The following is a 22,422-nucleotide window of genomic DNA, read 5'->3' on the forward strand; positions in this document are numbered from 1 at the left end:
GAGCTAAAACTATTGCTCCACCCTAAATTCTCGGTGATAGATATAAGTGCAGCAGATTCATCGGGCGCAAACAGAGCGGAAAAGATAAGCTGCTAATTGTGAGAGATTAGCGCAGAACAATTAACATCAGTAACGAACGTAAGTACGACAATAACGTTCAATTCAAAGTAACAACTTTGAGCCGTAACCTAATAAAATTTTACGCGACTGTGTCAGACGGAGTTATTTCTAACTGTAATGATGTTCTTGGAGCCCCTCCTAATGATATTTTATTATTGAAATGAATCCAGTCTGATTATCTGGATTCTGCGACCATTCTTTCGCTAATTGTTCGTGATAAAGTTATAATTCTGTTTGGGGGCACAATTACAGTGTTGTATGTTACTTCGTAACATTGTTATAGAGTTAGTTAGATACATAAATTTAGAATACAAAACACATACCTCATCAACAGTATCCATTGAGTAGTACGCCACTTGGTACCCGTGTAGCCCGGAGTGATTGCGACTCTGCCAGGATACCAAGACGGAAAAAGGTTGGATATCTTGGATGCCCAGCTTCACAACCATCGGCTGATCGCAAAATTGTTCCGGATCGAGATCCAAAAAAACTCTACCTCTCAATTCAGGAGGGTGTTCGCATCGCAGTTCCAACGTGTTGGTTCTTTCGACCAGTTTTTGGTGGTCCCTAAGCCACTCCCACAGTTCTTGAGAGTCACAGCTGCACGATAACGGATTTTCTGAAAGAAATACCCAAATTTATTAAATCACTTTCAAGTGGAATAAAAAAACCCACCTTCAGTCCTTAAACTTCTGATTTGTGTTTCCAAAGGTCTGAACGCGTTCAAGGGTATATGTTCGAGATAGTTTTTACTCAAATCCAGAGTACGCAGCTTCTTCAGAGGTTTAAAAGCATCTCCAGATACTTGAGAAATCCAATTACCGTATAAATACAGTTCCGCCAAGTTCTCCAAATGTTGGAAGGTGGTCTTGGTGATGCGTGCAATCTGATTGAAGGAGATGTCTAGTATTTGCAATGATTTCATATCAGACGGGAACTCCTCCAGCTCTTTAAGCTTATTATGAGTCATATTTAATATGCGCAAGTGGCTCAAACCTTGAAGACGTTCCTGTGGCATCAGCTCTAACTCGTTAATACCTATAAGCATATTAATGATTTAATTCTAAATATAATTGGAATAAGAAATATGGTATACAAGTACAGTACCGAGCAAATATAGAAAAAATATAAGAAAATTATTAATTTTATGTCAACAATATAACACACAAAGTTCATAGTTTATTATATATATTAATAATTTCATTCATCAACAAATATAAATTTGAAAGAAAGCATACTATGGGGGAGCAAAAGTAAAGAAACAAATTTATTTATTTTTATAATTATGTTAATATTTGGTGGCATATATCTATTTTTTTATAACCTTTCAGCATCTATTTTTCATAGATATTCGTTATATACTGATTTAAAATTAAAAAAAACTTTGTTTTTTAAGTACAGTGTGTTTCTTTTAAAGGCATACATGTAAGTATAGAGGGTGGTGTTTGTAATAATAATAAAATTATGAATCGGTTGAAAAATTTGGGAATTGTATTTCTCTACTTTTACCCGGTACTGTATATACAAAAAAGAATTTTTGTAGTTGAAAATTATTTATCTCTATTCTAATTGTATAATAGTTTATTAAATTTATAAATAAATTGTACAGATATAAATATATAATATAAATCTTAGTATCCTAATGTATCTCATTGGAAAATCTAAAATTGAGGGAGAGAGCTTATTTCATTAGTCAATGTTTTTTTAGGCAAAAATGCAGTTAGTTCAAGAAAATGTTTTTGAAGCATTTCTGTTTTGTTTTCGTTTAACAATACTTGAAATTCTTGATGATTTTTGTTAATATTTTCTTTTAACTTTATATTTGCTAGCTTTGCTTCAGCATATTGTTGACGCTTTTCTAACATCAATCTCTCGTTTTCTTTACGAACAAGTATAGCATTTTGCCATCTTTCGTTTTCGGCATTACGTCTCAATATTTCTCTGTTATTTACTTCTTGAAAATATTTTTCATGCTGAACTCTTTCTATTTCTTTTTCCTTTGCATTTCGTTCCTTTTTTTCTCGCATTTGTTCCATTAATACCGCATATAGTGCTTGTTTATTTTTCAGCTTGTCTTCCCTAGCTTTTTTAATTTGATAATCTTCATTCTGAGCGATATTTGCATTTGATATCAAATGCTTAGTCTCCTCTATAAAAACCGCTATTAACTTTTTCATTTCAAGTTTATTGGATATTCTAATTAAATATTTTTCTCTATTAATTTCGCGTTCAGTTTTTATTTTTTCCCTAATTAATCGTTCCTTTTGTTTCGCAGAGAAGTAATCCATTCTCTTTATTTCTTCTTCTCCCAGTCTTTCTAAATATTTCTTTTTCCAGAAGTCTTGCATTAATTCATAGTTTTTGATATCTTTTTGGATGGCCTTACATTTCTCTTTTTGTTGAAGTGTCTCTCTTTGGTCCTCTTGTTCAATTCGAAGTAAAATATCATTCACTAACTCAGTATCTTTAAGTTGATTTTCAAATGATTGCCTTTTTATTTTTTCTTGATAAATCATTTGATTTTGAAGCTCTCTTCTGTATTTCAGCTTTTTTAAATAATTTTCTCTTTTCACTTGTGTAATGTAGTCCTCTTCTTCCTGATAGTCATTTTTACTGCTCCAAGTTTGCAGAGACATACTCTTTTCGATTTTTATTTTGTCTTCAAAATTCACCTATTCCTGGTTAGCTTCGAATTGCACCAAGCATATATGAGGACTTCTATCAATGACCGTGATAGTTGTAACAGGTGAGGTTTTATTGATTAATAAGTTTATACTTTTTATAAGTCAGCGTATGTCAGTGTCAATTATTTTACAATTTTAGCTTATTTTCAAATACGTTGGGTAGTGAAGAAGATCTAGATAAAAGTTTCTCCTGAAGAAAATACAGGCCCTTAAATTTAAATTTTAAATATTGCTTTTTACTCTGATATTTAGATTTTCTTCATTATTGGTCCCAAATTTTGACCACTGTGTATATATAAATATTTTATTTATAATGTAAACAACTATTTGTAAATATTAAATTTTCAACTTTATATAAATATGTATTTCTACTAAACAATTTAACTTACCTAAGTCCAAAGTTAATAGGTGCGGCAGACTTCCAAAGGCTCCAGGAGAAATCCTTGAGATACGGTTCTGTCCCAAATACACATGCAATAATGAAGGAAACGATTCGAAATCTTTACTCGTTACAATACTTAAATTTGTTAAACTTATATGCACTTCCTCCAGTGAAGGATATCGATGCGCCGATGCGATATCGTGGATCCTCACCAACGGATTTCCAGTCAAATTCAACCACCCCAGTCCCGGCAAAGTGTTCTCGGATAATGCGGAGTTGGGTATTTGTCGGAAACGATTGCACGAAAGATCAATGACACGCAGTTGCGGTGAATGATGGAAAAAATTTGCAGGCAACGCAGACAAAGCGTTACCGCTCAGGTCGACGGATTGAAGCTGAGTTAAATTGGCCGAGGCGAAGCCGGATAACGATGAGATTATGTTATTTTTTAAGTCTAATTCTCTAAGATTTGGCAGACCGTTCAGCCGGGATATTTCGATGCTGGTCAACTGATTGTGGGCAAGGGACAGCGTTTCCATCGTGGAAATATTCAGGAGGGCAGTGTATGGCAGTTCGGTGAAAGCGTTGCCGGATAGTTTCAGTTCCTTAAGCACGTTTAAGCTGAAGAACACGCCGTGTTTCAGTTCAACTAAATTGTTCTGGCTCACATCTATTTTTAGTAAGTTTTTGTTTTTGGAGAAAATATTGTTTGGCAGTTTGAGAATACCGCACTGATCTAGCGAAATTATTTGCAAAGAGGGCAGACCGTTTAAACATTCGCCTGCTAAATCACTGAAGTTGTTATTTGAAAGCTTAAGGACTCTCAGGCCGGGTATGTCTAAGTGCTTTAAATCTTGGGACATTAACTCGTTAGCAGCTAAGTTTAATTCGTTGAGGTTGTTAAGCCCCCTAAAAGCGCCGACTTCTATCTTTGATATCGAGGAGTTAAAAAGATTTAACATCCTTATGGGCAATCCCTCCTGAAAGATATCGTCGTGCAACACTTTTATGGGATTGTTAGACAAGTCTAGAATTCTAAGCTTCTTTAAGTTGGTCAAAGCGTGCGGTTCTATTTTCTCCAGCAAATTGTGCGACATGTACAGCTCCTCCAGTTCGTGTAGCTCGGCGAACGTCCGCGTCGTAATTTCCGTCAGCTGGTTCATGCTCAGATCGAGAAACTTCAGGGCTTGCATCGGCTCAAAGGACTTATCCTCGATAAACGAGATACTATTGTTCGTCAAGTAAACTCTTTGAATGAGCAGTAGGTCTCGGAAAAGTGCCCGATCCAAGCGCTTGAGCCGATTGTGTCCCAGCCACATAATTTGCACGCTGGATTGGCCCCGCAACGAGTCGTTATGCAGCGTAGTGATACTGTTCGAGTCTAATTGAATAGAGACAAGCGACGGCGATTCGTGCATGAACACGTCTCCCAATTCGGAAATCACATTTCCTTGGAGGTTCACGTGCTGGAGACTCTGCAGGCTACGGAACGCACCGGAGTCGATGGTGCCGATTTGATTGTTTTGCAGATGCAGCTCGAGCAAAGAGGGCAGAGGATCGAAAACGCCTCGGTGCACGTTCTGTAACCGGTTGTTGTGCAGTCGGATTTCCCGCAGGCTCGTGCATTTGTCGAACGTGCCCGGTTCCAAGTCGGACAACCAGTTGCTATCCAAACTTAGAGAAGTAAGATTGCGGTTTTGTTGAAAGAAGTCCCTAGGAATGTGTGGCACGAAGTTCGAACTAAGATGTAACTGAGCCAGATTGTAGAGTGTTGACAGTGCTTCCACATCCACGCGTCTGATGGCATTCTGCTGCAGATAAATTACGGATAGATTAAGCGAATCTGTGAACGCATCGGAAGGTATTTCCAGAATGTTGTTCTCAGATAAAAATAGTTCCTTCAAATCCGGCAAGAAAGCAAATACCCCACTAATATAGTGTACGTGATTGTGACTTAGATCTATGGATTTTAGTCTCTTGTTATTCTGAAACGTAACCGAATCCAAATAGACGATTTTGTTGTGACTCAAATCCAAGGATTGCAGGTCCTTAAGTGAAGCGAATGCATCCTGATGCACAGTCTCTATTACGTTGTAATACAACGAAAGAGTGCGAACGGCGGGACAAGGTCGAAAGCAGTCCTCGCCCAAGTTTTCAAAATTGTTCGAGCTGAGGTCCAGAAATAAAAGGGAATCAAGTCTGGAGTAGGTGTCGTCGTGTATGGCATTAATTTCGTTCCAGGCAAGGCGCAAATGTCGAAGACGCTCGAGACGTCTTAGGGCTTTAATTGGAAAATGCTGAAGTTTGTTTTCGGCCATGTCCAATTCAGCTAAAGAATCCTCCAAGCCAGCAAATGCGTATTCCGACACCTGAAACAACGATTCGTTTCGATTATTCTCCTTATATTGGTTCTGTACCCAATTTTTACTTTCTAATCAAATGATTACATATTAAAGCTAATAGTTTCTGTCAAATTCCTTGTTATTAATTATAGTTACTGTAACATCTAGTAGTATTAAAATTTTTTACAACTGTGATATTATAATTAATTAGTTATTTGTAACATATCGAAATTAAAATTTCAAAATACTTAAACGCCATAAATTCGTTGATTTTTATTATTATAATAGATAATTTGTATGATAAAAAAATTAAATATTAATATCTATAGTTGTTTGGATTTATGGGTCGACTAATAAATCCGAACAATTATAGATCTGGAAACAATGGTCACGAAAATCTCAACCTCTTCAATAAATATTAAATCGAATATTCTTTATTACAGAAGAAATTAAAGGATATCAATTTCTTACCTTCTCCACTTTGTTCCCTTTCATATTGAGCTTGATGAGATGCAGTCCATAAAAACTATAGCTGGGCAGATCATTGATCTGGTTGGACTCCAGATCTAGCGAAATCAGTTTCAACAATCCCTTAAAGGATTTCTGTGGGATTTCGCGTAGTTTCCCGGAAACCAGACCAAACGATTCCAGTTGAGGTTTAAGTGGCAGCAAACAGTCATCGTGCAACTCTTGTATGTTCGATTGGGAAATGATGAGATGTTTGATTATTGTGGATTCAGGGAAGAAATCCTTGGGTAGTTTGGTCAACATTTTATCCGGATCGTAGACGCTAAGTGACTGAAACAAAAAATTAGCTTAAAATTGCTCTTGGACGTAGAATACTCTTCGATGTTTTTACCTGTACGGGACCTTGGATGATCTGAAGCACGGACTTGAGGGATGAAGCGGTGGCGGCTGGACACTCGAGGAAGATGCCATTCTCGAAGTTGAAGCAATGACAGGAGGGGTTGGCGGCCAGACTTGGACACTTCGTCTGGTCGGCGAACGTTTGCGGCCTGACGCAACACGCCAGCAGGAGCAAGGTGGCGCCATAGCGCGCCATCATCGACGTTTCCTCGGCGCCATGCCCATCGAAATCATTGCTACCCACCCAAACTACAACCTGGAAAAAATATAACACTTTAAGAAAAAAATCTAAATGAAGACGAAGAGGGATGAGGGATCGAATCCATGATGAAACATTTAATGAATATTTTTTATTGAAGCAGTTATTTATGGCTAAAGTGGTGGAGTTAATTAAATATACCTCCTAAAAATTTGCATATAAAGTTACCGTGGCCGTAAAAAGTGAGTAATAGTGTGCAATGAATAACAATTTCTTTGTGAGCTCCGATCCTTGGGTCCCTTCCCCGAAATATTATTTCTTTTTATTGCTCGCCAGTTGGAATCTATTGGCCTTAACTCAAGATTTTCGTCAGCTGAGTAGGAATATTTCACATCATTTAAGTTTACGGCGGGTGTTTGTAGGATTTTCAAAAGAATTATTAAACGCTGTAAATAAGCTTACGGCCAACAATAACTGAAAAACGAACGGAATAAATTTCCCATGAAACGTTTTCCCCTCATAATTTTGGAGGGTTGCAATAAAAAAATCAAAGAGTACGCGTAAAGGAAAAATTGCATTAGTTTTTAAAAAACTTTAGCTTATTATTCTTTTAGATACAGTCCTTCGGTTATCCAATATAATCAAATTATATCTCTAATTCATTGGAGCTTTGTCATAAATATTGCCGTCTCGCAGGACCATTAAAAATCCATTATCAAAAATCTTTTTTCTTTTAGCAGGTTAATCTGATTTACATCAAAAGCGCCCGAACTGGAAACAGGATAATTAATAACAAATACACTGTTTCTGTGCTTGGGATCCTTAGTATAATCACAAATTCTGTTTTAAGTAACTCAATTGATATATTCGTTTCATGTTTTAATGACACTCTTAAAGAAGTAAAATAATCAACATTAGCTTACCTAACCAGTATAATAATTTAGTAATTTAAGAATTATCATAGTGTTATTATACATTATTTTTAGCATCAACTTTGAAGAGTCGTAAGTCATTGAACAAGGTTACAGAAATATATGTAAAACCAATTTAAATTTGAGGGATCAAACTTAATTTGGTTATTGTTAAATTAAATTACGTCTCCACCTATTTTCAGTCATAAAAAATGTTTATTTTTGCATTTTATGAAAAAAAAAAATTGTTATGAATTTTCGGAAATCATAAACAATTGAAAAAAATCAATATATTTTTTCTCAAAATGTTCTGTTTTAAGGTGTAATGAAGAACTTGTCTTGGTCAATTAAAAACTTTTTTTATTTTGAAAAGTACTGAATTTTCAAGTTCATCAAAAATAAATAAATAAATAAATAAATAAAAACATAACCTAACCTACTTTTTTAAAAAAATTAATATTCAATATTAAATATTCTACTTTTCGGTACATTAAATAGTATGTTCTGATCGAGTAAACATTTTTTTTTTTCAAAATGTTCTATTTTTAGGTAGAATGAAGAACTTATCTTGGGCAATTAAAAAAATCTTAGAGAAAAATTAATTTTGAATTTGAAAAATACTGTTTGTTTGAGACTGATTCTTGAAATTTTTATGGATAATTTTTTTTATACTTTATGCCTATTTTTTAAGAAATAGTTCATCAAAAATAAAATATTTTCAAAATAAATAAATAAATAAATAAATAAATAAATAAATAAATAAATAAATAAATAAATAAATAAATAAATAAATAAATAAATAAATAAATAAATAAATAAATAAATAAATAAATAAATAAATAAATAAATAAATAAATAAATAAATAAATAAATAAATAAATAAATAAATAAATAAATAAATAAATAAATAAATAAAAACTTAACCTAACCTATTTCTTTTTTCAGAAAGTATATCAAAACTAGAATATTTTCAAAAAAAAAAAAAAAATATCAATATTGTAATGTTTTAATATTCAGTATTAAATATTCTACTCTTCGGTAGTATGTTTTGATCGAGTAAAAAAATGTATATTTCTTTGAAAAAAAAAATTATTTTATATTTGAAAAAATGTTTATTTCTGCATTTTTTGATTGAAATTTTTATGAAAAGTAAACAAAAAATAGAAAATCTTCAAAGAAGAAAGCCTAACCTAACCTAACTTATTTTTTTATTTTTTATTTAAGTTTATCAAAAATTGAATATTAAAAAAAATCAATGGTGTAATTTTTCAATATTTTATGAATTTTTCGTATATTATTAAAAATTAATAATAGATGAATACTCTATTATTAATTTTTTATTTTTAATACTATCTATTAATAATAGATGAATGGAGTATTTTAAAAATAGAGTATTTAATATATGAGAATATATAAAAAAAGAAATGTATTTTTATATTAAATATTAAGTTATAAAATTTTCAAAAAATCATAAATAATTGAAAAATTACGTTATTGATATTTTTTTTTTTTTTGAAAATATTCTATTTTTGATCAACTTTTTGAAAGTTTGGTTAGGTTTTATTTATTTATTTTTTTTTTTATTTGAAAATTCTGTTTTTGTAAAAAATAGACAAAAATCAATCCTGGTCAAGTTTAAAATTATTTTTTTTTAGTATATTGATTGTTTTCTAATTCCATTTTTTATAGCAAGATAGATTTTCCTCATTACTGGATGTGTTCTAATTTTTTCCCAAATTTTTTAAATACCTTGTATTACTATTACGAATTAATATAATTGTAATGTGTATATGACGAAAATTTTCATCAAATTACTCGAAAAGTTTAAACTGTTTCCCCGATAGTTGTTAGCAATTTATAAAAGTTTACTATTTTGAAACGAATTCGAGTGGAGAACAGCATTTAACCAATTGGTTAATACCATTAGCGAGTTTGTTCTTAAGTTTAATAGAATAATAATTAAGCTCGTTTGTTTCAATTAAATTGCACTAAGCTGAGATTGCTAGTAATGTTTTAATTCATAATAATTGATCTGCATATTATTATACACATTAATTTTACTTATTAATTGATTAATGACCATTATTATGTATTAACGAAAATTATTTACTATTTATCATATGTTCATAAAAGGTTAAAATATTGGATCTTTTCTCAATCAAACGTAATATCTATAAAATATAGATAATAAACAATAGTTCGTCAATAACAATAATGCAACTTTAAACTTTAAAAGTTTTATTTATTTAGATCCCCAGAAGGCCCCTCGTTGACAGGTCCGCAACGCAGAGCAAATACTGAAACGAAAATACTCAGTTGAACTGAAATCGTATAAATTCATTTAAGTAAAATGGTCTTGTACGAACATTCTTTTAAAACAAAAACTGCCTTACAAGGAAGGACACACCTTTATAAAGTAAGTGCACTCCGTAGAACTGAAAAATTCTAACGCCCTCACCCACCAACTTAAGCAGATTAGTTAAAAATTTCGTACGATCCATCACGGCGCCAAACGAATTGCATCGCGTGCAAAACCCGTTCGATACGAATGTTGTCCGACCGCTGTTCCTTCAACTTCCACGCCGTAAATCAGCAGGCCGCAAAACACGGGCGTAAGCAGCTGCGGTCGGTCGCGCAAAAGACGCGCGTCCTCTGATTAATGTCGAGTAATTGAATCCGGTACAAGCCGGCTTCTTGGAAACTAGTCGCCTGAAGGGAAGATGCGGTTTACCCCGTTTACCCGTAATTACCCCCAACTATTTGCGCGCCCCCCTCAGGAGGCCGGGGATCGGATCAGTGCAGTTTGACGGCGTAATAGATTAGCGTGCTTCTTGTCGCCGCCTTAGTTTGTTCAAGGTGGTTGGTAATTATGCGTCACTCCTGCAGGAGCACCCGTCAAATTTTTTGTAATTCTAATTAACAGTGTATTTATTTCTACATGTTTCTATTAAAAGTTCAGGTTTACAAAGAGTGCACTTTTGCAGTAGATCTTGTATTTCGTTGAAATTTTTATCCAGGACCACCTAACTTATCCATTAGAAGTTTATAGGGAAGGGAGAGATATTGATTTGAAAATTTTTATAGTAATTACAACTTGGTAAATTTACAATTTGGTAAAATCTTTATTACTATTCATTTTATGTATAGAGAATTTCATTTTGCTAAAACATACATGTGTATGAAAAATAATGAATAAAATAATGTCTCCTTATAATGGTTAACGTGTTTGACAAAAATGAACTTGCACTAAAATTAATACGTTAGTTAAACTATTTTCTTTGTCATTACATAGAGATTTTAAAATTTCAAAAATATTCATTGTATTTTATTGAAAATACAATGTTGATATTCGGTTTCATCGGAAGTGAAATTTTGTTTAAATTAAATTAAAAAAATATTTTATTAATTATTATAGTTATAATTTCTATACAAATTTCTAAAAAATGCTTTATCCATAAGCATCTAATGAAAAAATTAGATGATCACCCTGAATATTGTGCCCTACTAAATACGACACTAGTTTATGTTCCAACTTTTTTTACTAAACAAAAAACACAACTAATTAGTTGTGAGTTATGTCAAAAATTGACCAATTATCATATTTTTTCAAAAATATTACAAATATTTTATATTACAATATTGCTTAGGCTAAATATGAAAAAGAATTTCTGTCTTTGGGAAATTCACCCAGTTAATAAATTTTAGTTTTTTCATATTATTATTGTAGAGGAAAAAAAAACATTACCCATAAACGTCAAATGAATAAATTGGGTGAATCACCCTGTATATTGTATCCTAATAAATAACATAGTAGTCTTATCTTTCATATTTTTTACTAAACTGGAAAAAAACAAAAAATAAACTTTCAAAAAACACTTTCAATAAGTTATATAGTTATTTATCAAAAATGTTACAAACATTTAATATTACAAAAATAATTATTTTAGCTTTAAAAATGTTAATTTTTGATTTTTCTCAAATTCTGTTTTTATTTTTAAGAAATCCTCCAAGTATTAGATTCTTTATTAAAATAATTTAAATTATTTAGAAATTCAGTCTCCTTATACACAAATTGTATAGATTTTTATATTTCTAACTTAAAAAATGTATTTTTTTTTATTTTTCTCAAATTTTGTCCTTATTTTTTAGAATTCAGAAAGTATTCTATGCATAATTATGTTTTTAATACCCAAGTTTACCTCGAAAAAAAAATTAAATTCTTTATTAAAGTACTAGTAATTATTTAAATTATTTAAAATTTCAAATCTCTTTGTACAGATTTTTATATTTGAAAGAACCTAGAGATTTAAAGAATTATGCTTTATATTCTTCAGCTCTTTTTAATCATCTATCTTCTTTAATTAGACATTAAAATTATGTTTAATGTATATAAAACCTTCAGTTGAAGTTTTTATTATTTATTTTAAACCTTGATATTCTTTAGAATTCATTTTATTGCCAAAATTAGATAATCAAAAATTTCGAGAATCCCTTTCTCAATTCTATAGATTGTTTGGGGTTTTTTACTTCTTAAGAATCTATATATTTAAAACAATATGCTATTTAATTCTTAATTACAAATAAGATAATCTAATTTCTATAAAACTTTAGTACTTTTTTTTACTTTCTATCAAAAAATTTGATATTCTATAGATTTTAATATTTTTATCAGTTTTATTATTTTATTTCTTGTGTTTTTTATATATTTTTTTAATCTTTGTTAACGTAAAGATATCGTACTTATCACTGTATTAGTTTAGTTTTCCCAATTAATTTTTTGCATCATTTAGGAGTTCTTGCCTTGTACATGCCATAAATCATTTTATTTTTATATTGATATAATAAGAAATCTATGGTTTCATAAAAAACATTTATTTAAACTATTAAAAGGAGGAAAGAAATAGTACACTATTTATATTAACCTATGAATGGAACAAAATGTCGACCTTGAATAAAAAGAATGAGCGTCAAACCTCAATCTAACTAAATTTTATCAAGAAGTTAATATGTCCCAAATTGCCCAGTACCATTTCATTGAAAAGAGGATAGTTTTGTGATACTTCATTTGCAACGTTTCGTTTTACAGTGTTATCATAAACTAAAGTCTATTTTGTGTTTAAATAGGTATTTGATGACAACTTGATGCATTTGAAAGTCCTAATCTTTAACACCATCACGTGACAAATTTGTTGTACTTGTATTTGATGATAGCATATTTTGCATATTGATGTCTATCTCGTCTATCTCTTGTGACATAGAGTCTAGGCAATAATTTTGAGTTATGTTCATTTCAGACAATTTTCATGGCTCTATTATTTTCTAGTTTGCTCCTTTTTATAGAGAGTTTATTTAGTTTTCTGCAGAAAAAACATGTTTTTATATCTGTGTCAAGAGCTAAGGATAATCTTATGTGAGTGTATCGTAACGATCGAATTAAAAAAAGCTGTTACAACTATTTGAAATAATAAGTATTTGGTAGCGTTGAGTTTAATTTTTGTTCCAAAATTTCCCTTCATCCTATAAAATATTCTAAAATTGGATAAGTAACTTAAAATATAAAAAGGCATTAACAACATACATAATATTTCTTAAAAATACTTCTAAAAAAATGGGTAATATAATAATTTTAATTCAAATATCTAGGTCAAGGCAGAATTTACAAAAATATATAGTATAAACAAAATAAACGAAAGTCGGCAATTTAACCTAGTGTATAAATCGTAACACAAATAAGACATTTACATACAGTAAACGTGAAAATTCAGTATGCAAAACTAATATTGGATTAAACATCGGTACGAAAGTCCACAGAACGATGAGTTTACAGTGCCCGCTTTTCATCGGACACAACCGTAAAAACCATAATTCCGTCGGGTGTCGGCCTAATACCGCCGGCATTATCTATTATCCCCTAAATTAATGGAGCAAACAGTGGGCGTCCGCCCAAATCGTGGCGCACCCGTCTACGACCGAATCTCCCCCGTTCTCTACGTGATATGAATAAACGGTTTCCTCGGAATAAACGAACGAAATAACATATTGACTCAATTTTCCACATCTGTTCGACCGTACCCGTTATTAATTAAGTTAGTACCTAGTGTGGTCGGCCCGTCACTCGATTCCGAAGCCAATGCAAATATTTGACGCGTTCCAATTTATTAACGAATTAACCGGCCCGAACGGCCACGGGATTTCGGCGACCGCCACTAAAAATACGTCGCCATCACGCAGGTGGACTTTAATTAACGGATTTGGATAAATTAGCTCGATGTTATTGTGCGTGTCTGTATCAAAGTCGTTTCAATTTACGTGCATTCATTTTTTCCTTTGTAATTACGTTACATACATTGTGTATGTTTTTTTCGACTTGTTAAGATTTGTCGTAATTGCTAAATTTTAAATAAACAGCCAAGGACCATTTCGTATGCGATTTCAGTGTGATTTTATTGCGAGGTAAATTTTGTGCTGCAGGAATTACGAGACATGGCTAACTTTAAGGGTCAACGCTTATGTAGTGGTTGGGATGGCGGATACTAAAATGTACGAATGTGTCTGACCCAGTGGTCTAGAAGTGTTTCGACCGCCACGATCAACAAGGTGGAAAAAGAAAAGTATGTGTGAGTGCTGTTTGAGGGAACAAAAAAAAAATAAAGATGAAATAATTTTGTTCCTAAATATTTAATTATACTTCATTTAGTTTTTATCTCTTATACAATTTCTATGTTTTATTAAACAATATTTATTTTGAAGAATATTCTGTGTTACCAGTATTATTGTGACTCACTAAATAAACACAAAGTGTCTAGGGAATACCTAAATATTTTTAAATTATTGCAATGAAACCAAAAAAACTAATGTGAAAATATAATGATTTAATAAATAAAAATTGTAAAATGATGTTACAAAACCTTCAAAATTAAAATAATAACACCCAAATATTTATTATTGTGTTATTTATAATAATTATGCCATATTTATTTTTTTTATTAAAAATTAATATTCGGACGGAGCTCCTCGGTTATTTACGACCACCCTATATCGATTTGGCATACTCAATATGTTCTATTGAGTTTTTGGTCCAGATTTTGCCATACCACCTATACCGCCAAAATTAGCTGGTGGTGGTTCTCCACCAAAACATTAATGAACGTCCTCCAAAATTCACCACCTTTCGAGCATTTTGTAGCAGTGCTTGATTTCGAGGTTCTCTCCAGATACGTATTCTTCCAGAATCTAGGTGGTAGTAAAAACTTGACTCATCAGAAATTGGGCTCCAATCATCAGGACTTGGGCACAAGATTGTAACAGAGCTAGAAAACTCTTATTTAATGGATTCGTGGAAGAATTTTTAGATCACCACTTTGTTTAGATTCTCACGAATTTTTTCTTAAAATTAATCTTGCATATGTTAATCGTAAAATAATCGCAAAATCGTACAAAATTTATTTTAAAATATACTTGTCTTAATCTATACGTTAGTTGATTTTTAACATGTGTGATTTTTTTTCGAACCCTTATCAAGTGTCAGGGTGTGGTCGCACAGTGGGTACGAAGTTTAAATGGTTGGATTTCTACGTGTCTTGTAGAACTAATTGATGAAATATTCAGAAATTAAATTAAATTAATTAATGGAAGATTTAATAATTTATTCCATCATGAAATTTTAGAGAATTGTAACTCTGTTCTTTTATTTTTTGTCTTTCAAAATTAGTAAACTTAAGTCAATGAATTGATTTTTAAATTATTGAAAATATTTGTAAGTTCAATGGTTTTTTTATGAAAACAACATTGGAATTGTAATTGTATTGAAATAATGTATTGTATTTTATTTTGAATTGCAATAAAGTTTTCTAGACCAAGTATATTATTATTTAGATTAGGGTTTCTTATAGAAAAACTCTTAAATTTGTTTGGCAACAATGTTGAGAAAAGGAACATTTATTTAGTTCATCTGAAGTGTGAAAGTAGGATCGTTGTTGGAGACATTCTGTTTCTTAAGGTGTTTAAGTTAATTTTAAATCATTCAATTTCATATTTTTATTTGTTTTGTTATTGAATTTCTTATATTTATTTGTTAATATAATTTTAGTTAGTTTAACCTGAGTTTTAATCAGTCCTGTATACAGTAAATACAATACAGTAAAACAGTGAGTAGAAATTATCTAATATTTCGGTTTGGTGCAAAATGTGAGTATTAAGTGTGATACATCACATTAGTTGAAGAAGATTCGTTTAACGAAAACAAAGATTAGTGATATTGATCTTGGGCTCCCTTTAAACTGTTGTAACGAGTCTTTCAAAAAGACTTCGGTTCTACCGATTTAACATCTATTTAATTGAATTATCATCGGTAACCTGTAACAAGATGTTCTTGTGTCCAAGCGCTATTTAATTAATTTAATTATATAATGTGCACATTCATGAATGCCAGTTAATTAATTTCAAAATAGCATTATTCAAATTTAATTTATATAAAAACACTGTTTGTATATCATTTATTAAATATATGGATTCAATATTTTATAAATTAAATCGTATATAAATATTGAAATACATATAAATATTGAAATGAAAATACCTTTTAGGTTTATATTTATGGAGCGCATTCGCCATATTTTAAATCCCATAAATATTACCTTGTTTATACACTTCACACTTACTTACTAAATAAACAAGGGTATTATTTATCATGGTATGAATGAATGAAATGAAATGAAAACACCTTTAGATTTATATTTATGGAGAGCATTCGCCATATTTTAAACTCCATAAATATTACCTTGTTTATACATTTCACACTTACGAATTAAATATACAAGGGTATTATTTATCACGCTATTAACTAATAAAAAATAATAAATAAATGTATAAATGATGAATGAAATGAAATGAAAATACTTTTAGATTTATATTTATGGGGCTCATTCACCTTATTTTAAACTCCATAAATATTACCTTGTTTATTCACTTACGCACTAAATATACAAGGATATTATTTATCACGCCATTAACGAATAAAATTAAATAATAAATTTATAAAAACACCGTTAAGTATGATGGATATGGGTACCTGAAGTGTTATTCCAAAAATAAAAAAAAACTGAGACAACCCAGATGAAAGTGGGTCGAGTGGTATCGGGGGGTGTAAGGGGGTGTAAGGGGGTGTAGATGACGGGAAGCGATAACCGCCTATTGAACGTCCGGAGCGGTTGTGTAGTGGAAACGTGCGTGCTTAAGTGCCCGTAAGCTTAAGCCTGGCCAGGTCACTGTAGACGTTTTAACCAACAATCCGGACACGAGATTAAGTGGCGCACCGCGACCAGAACAATGCCACCGTTCCACCTATCATAACGTTTTATTGGCCACTCCAAAAATTCACCCAAGATAAACTTTATCGCTGCGAATTCATATGTTAAAACAATTTGCAAAATGACCGGACTAAACAATTTTGTTTTAGGAATCCGGTGTTAGATGCCTGAGGGAGGGTATCAAATTTGTATTGTTAAATGGTCGAATTAATTGATGATAATTAGTCTATAACCTAATCAATCTATAACGTTCCAAAATTTTATTAAAAATCATTCGCCTTCTTCTTATTACTTACTGAAGTGTAGTTATTAAATGAAAAATGTCTAGATAAAAATTTTATCAAAAATTATACAAATGTTTAATTTAAAACATGCTATTTCTGTTATATTTTAGTCCGTATAAAATCCTTTTAAAGCTTGTGAGTCTTGCATTAGATTTTGTCCAACACACAATGTTTGAAGAAAGTTAAAATGATTTTCGTACAATACAAAATCAAAAGAATTGATAATTCTATTAATTTCATTTATATTTCAAAAATGATATTTGGGTTAGTCTTTTTTCATCGGTAATTTCATTAAATGTATTTTAAATTCTTTAATGTAATTGTTCTATGTTATTGACTGGCAAATTACATATAAACCTCCCTTTAATATCGATCCATACTCAGAAGTCTCTCAGATAATTAAGCAGGAATAACATACAAAACATAAATATAATCGTATCTATAATAATTAATGTTGTATTGTACGAAAATTTTAACATTAAAACTGAAGTACAAAACAAAAATGGCTGTGGTAGTCATATTAATTAAGAGTTTCATTTTTCATTTAAATTGAACAAAGAATATGAAAAGCTTAATAGTTTTACTGGCGTAGAAAATAAGGAGAGAAAAAGAAGAATCTGTGTCATTATGAAAAAATTACCATATCTAAACACGATTGGACTAAACGTAACGGAAACATGAGGAAATTTATATATAAGGGATTGTATTTTCTTCAGAACAAACTTTTGAAAAAAATTTTACTTGAATTTTTCACATTATTGATCCTGTTATAACAAATTTTGTCCGTCTATTTTAGTAATACCTAATTATATTTATCAGATATTAAATTAATAAAGACAAATTTTATTCAGTACTCCTTTTTTCTCTATATTTGAATTGTTTTTGTAATTATCATAATATCAGGTAAAATAATTGTAAATTTATTCGATTTGTTTTCATTGATAGAAAAATATATTTAAATTATTTTGCCAGTGAAATGAGTTGTCATTAATAATATTTGTTAATTGGTTTTTTTTAAACTACATACTTATGTTTATTATCTCTTCAGTTTGTCGTTCTATTTGTTGTTTTATTTGTAACTAAATGACAACAAATCATTCGACTGGTGTTTAAAAGCATTTTTAAAAATGTTTTGTTAAATTAATATTAAAAATACATATTTTGTAACCACACACAACCATAACAGAAAAATACATAATGTAAAAAACTGTGTATAAAAAAAGATTTATATTTTTTTCAAAAAACTATTAACCTATTGCAAAATAATAATTTGTAAAAAATATTAAACAAAAATCTTAAAGCATAAAGTGTCAGAAAGTAATAATGGGTCGGACACACTCTCTGATTAAAACACTTAATGGCATCGATCTAATAAGATTATTGATATTTTCTTGTAGTATTTCAACACAAACGAACTGAATCTGACGTCTTGATTCATTAAGTCTGTTAAGGGCACTGTAAATTCGTTAAGCGTTGCTCCATATCCCACACATGTTCGATTGGGGAAAGTTCTGGAGATCTGGGTGACCAAGGTAGTAAATTCACATGTGAGGCCCAAAGGAAGGTTAATGTATTCCTGACAACATATGGACAAACATTGTTTGCGATACCTTAAAGAAATGAAGAAAAAAAAACCCAAAACCGACAATACGTTTTCAGATTGAGTTGGTAAAACATTTATTTAGAATCTGTTCCCAAATTTTGCCCACCTATTTTAGAAACACCTTATTTATTCCAAACAGACACAGCTTTAAATAATCTAACACAGAACGATAAAAATCGTCCTTATTAATGCAATGATCAATAAAGTAATGGAAATGCACATCGACACGACCGTTTTAAAAACAGTATAAATCGAACGGGTCCTAAAATATACACACAGACTCGTAAAAGTCATACTTTGTAATTTATAGAAATGCACGGGTGCAATTTCGTTGAACGGCATTGGTCCGACGCTATATAAATTCGGTCGCCTGCATTTTTGAAAGCCTCGTAACTTAATATAATATGAAATTGATATATTTGGAAGCTCGTTTACTGCTACGCCGGAATTTATAGAATTATAATGTAATGTCGCGTCGGATCTATAAATTCCAGTAAAAGAGTCACTTTTTCAATTAGCCACCGATCCGAATCGACAAGTAACGCGCAACGCGCCATTTCGACTCTTGTTTATGACCCGTATTCGGCGCGAATTACATAAATTTAATTTCCATTTTAAAATTAACAAAAAAAAAAAAACCAGCGTAACTAACTACAGTTACCAGTCAGTTATAACTAGTTGACTCGTAAAAATTGACGGGTTTTACGATGCACAATTGATTGTGACACAATTCTATTATCGAATGTAACAACCTTTAAATATATACGATAAATGTGTTTATCTGATCGTTACGAACCCATTGAATTTCAATCAGCATTGTCAATATTCCAAACTCCCGCCTAATGATCGCCATTCGATGTGGGATTCAAAGTGTAAGCTGTGAAAAACGGTTGCAAGAGGTCTTGCGAAACTTCGTAAATTGAATTCGAGATTTTTCTAAACTCGATGAATCGCATTTATGGACTTTTCAAAGAGGCGTAAAACAAGGCCTCGTCCTGTACAAAGTTATGTGACATACAAGTTTCGTTTTGTTACGAGTTAAATTTCGTCGCAGATTTCATTTCTATTTATTAACACAATCAAAACTGCGCCGCATTCCTTATACTTGCTTATTGTGTTGGTATAAAAGTTGGTGGAATATACTTTTGGAAGATTTTAATAAGAAGTAATGTGTTTCGAAACTTTTTGCTCCTAAGTATTATTGATACTGAATGTAATTTCCTCTTATTGCAATATTAAAATCGTTTTTAAGTTTTAATTAATTTCAACCATTCCAACACACTTGGCACGAGATCAGAATGTTGTAAGCTCAATTAACAACGTTCATCAGATTCACATTGAACTTCTTAATTATAAATTAAACACAAAACTCGACAAAGTTAATACACACGCTATTATTTATTACTTATTAATTTAGTCAAGTTTTTATCCCTTAGTTATACCTTTATAATAATTATAATATAGGAAAATTAATTATAAAAATTTAATTTCTGGCAAGACAATTTTAAATAATAAATTGATGTCATTGAAATTGATTGCACATTTTAATTGTATAAATGCAAAGATTTGATAAGTATAGAAACTGATATCCCATGCTATCATGGATATACGTCTGTCCCAACATTGACTTCAACGTTTTTATCTGTGTGTCTTTTATAGCTCATTGAAATTTCTATTCACTGAGATTGTTCTCCCTCTCTGAAAGCCCGAGTTGCGCAGAATGTCAAAAATATATTAATGTAATACATGACTTAAACAACCAAAACAATAAGTATGGTTAGTAAATGAGTTTGTGGTACGCCAAAATCAAAATGTTTTACATTCTAAAAAATATTATAAAATATTGAACAAACCAGTTTTTCTTAAATGTCGATGGGATAATTAGTTATCCATAAATGAATGAATATATTCTTTCCCAAGTTATAACAGACAATCACAAGATTCAGTTATTAAAAATGTATTTGAATTGGATACGAGTACCTACCATATAATGTTTGTTTTTTTTTCAGTTATTACTGTGTTGACTATGTAGCTAGTCAATCTAATTGCATTCTAATCAATCAATTTTTTTTATCTTTTTTAAGGGATAAAATTATAACTTTTTACTTTATGGTCTTTCTTCTCCTTTTATGAATTTAAATGGATTACATACTGATTTAACTAGAAAAAAATCGATAACTGCATAATTTGAATTTCAAAAAAATAATGCAATTTTGTCGTCGACTGAAATTAAAGCTAACCTGGATGAAATCAGTTCAAGGACTTTGAGAAGATAATTAATGGATGGGGGTTCGTTTGACACCAGACCTGTTAGAAAACTCTGGTTTCTACTAAAAGCCACAGAACAGTGAGGGTGTGTAGATTTTAGTGACGAGTCTAAATTTAATTTATAGGAAAATGATGGTTTTGCTTATGTTAAACATTCTACAGGGATAAAACAATACAAGAAGTTTGTTATACTGATTTATGTACAGGGATATATTAAACAATAATTTGCTTCCATATTTTGAAGAAATGGTGCTCCTAATTAATGTATTTCAACATCAAAACTGTCTCAAACACAAACCCAAAATTGTGACGAATTGATTAAAAGACCAACGAATTGATGTTTTGTCATGCCCGTCTCAATCTCCAAATATAACCTCTATAGAAAACGTGTGGGATCATGTTTATAACCAAATTCGAAATAAAATTATTACAAATTTATGTTATCTGATCACAGTAGTGGTTTCAACTTATAAGACAAAAATGATATTATACAATATATTAATACTAAACAACACAGAATAATCATTAAAAAAAGTTAAAGTTGTTACATTCAAGTGCAGCTCAATTCAGAAAAATATGTGTAACATTTATAGAATAATAATTTTTTTAATGCTGTATACAATAAAAATAGTAAATTAATAATATTTTAATAGTTCACATTAAATAAAAGAGTTATGGCTAAAAAATTTAACATTTTATAAATGTTCTATAATAATGACCAGTGCTGTATATACAATCCATTTTTATGTAGTTCATAAATTATTTATTCAGCAGTAAAAACCTGTTTTCCAAATTAAGAAAATATTTTCTGAGTATTTTACTATAATTAACTATACTTTCAAAATATCAACTTATTCAATTTGAGTTTTTATTGTACTAACAACAAATTTAAAATTAGCGGTTAACATATACTACATTGTACTAATGTAAAGGTTAAGGTTTGTTGTGACCATTGTTTCCATATCTATATTTGTTCGGGTTTATAGGTTGACGTTTGTTGGAATTATTTCCTGATATTTCGTTAGCTCCAGTGGCTAACATCTTCAGAGGTCTATGATAGATGGACTATATTGCACTATTTGTCACTTCTGTTATATATTTTTTATGATTCCATTTTTACATTACTTGATTTAGTACATTTTAGTATAAGTAATGAGTAATAATCAATTAATTATACTAATTATTACAATAGCAATATTATGTTATTAAAATTCTATAATTACAAAATACAATATATATCGCTAAAATTTTGTTGCGTTATTAACTAACTGGAACGTAACAGAATTGTTACGCCATTTAAAAATATTAATCCCAAAATATGTATTAACAATGCAGCTATCCACAATAATGAATGTTTATATTACATTGTGTTTTAATCAATACTACAACATTCAATAATATAAAATTTAAACCGAATTTTCCTACAAACATGATAGATAAAACTTTAGAGTTTC

At 30.5% G+C, this 22,422-nt stretch overlaps 2 protein-coding genes across 2 annotated transcripts in view; both read right to left on the reverse strand.

Annotated features, from left to right (window-relative positions):
• The window catches only part of LOC109595755 (protein artichoke), a 145,956-nt gene that overhangs the window by 4,495 nt on the left and 119,039 nt on the right, over nucleotides 1-22,422 (reverse strand). The window contains exons 2-6 of the mRNA XM_020011175.2: nucleotides 6,388-6,651; nucleotides 6,000-6,326; nucleotides 3,194-5,555; nucleotides 796-1,158; nucleotides 444-739 (exon numbers count right to left, since the gene is read on the reverse strand). Coding sequence (XP_019866734.2) covers nucleotides 444-739; nucleotides 796-1,158; nucleotides 3,194-5,555; nucleotides 6,000-6,326; nucleotides 6,388-6,594 — 3,555 coding nt within the window. The 5' untranslated portion in view covers nucleotides 6,595-6,651. The remainder of the gene's footprint in view (nucleotides 1-443; nucleotides 740-795; nucleotides 1,159-3,193; nucleotides 5,556-5,999; nucleotides 6,327-6,387; nucleotides 6,652-22,422) is intronic.
• LOC109595754 (meiosis-specific nuclear structural protein 1-like) lies at nucleotides 1,684-2,854 on the reverse strand. The gene has a single exon (XM_020011174.2). The coding sequence runs from the start codon at nucleotides 2,754-2,756 to the stop codon at nucleotides 1,782-1,784; it is 975 nt and encodes a 324-aa protein (XP_019866733.2). The 5' UTR covers nucleotides 2,757-2,854; the 3' UTR covers nucleotides 1,684-1,781.

The sequence above is a fragment of the Aethina tumida genome, chromosome 3 (assembly GCF_024364675.1).
Source record: "Aethina tumida isolate Nest 87 chromosome 3, icAetTumi1.1, whole genome shotgun sequence".
NCBI lineage: Eukaryota > Metazoa > Arthropoda > Insecta > Coleoptera > Nitidulidae > Aethina > Aethina tumida.

Excerpts from the sequence above, each read along its gene's own strand:
- LOC109595754 (XM_020011174.2), bottom strand. The coding sequence starts at position 2,756 with ATGTCTCTGCAAACTTGGAGCAGTAAAAATGACTATCAGGAAGAAGAG.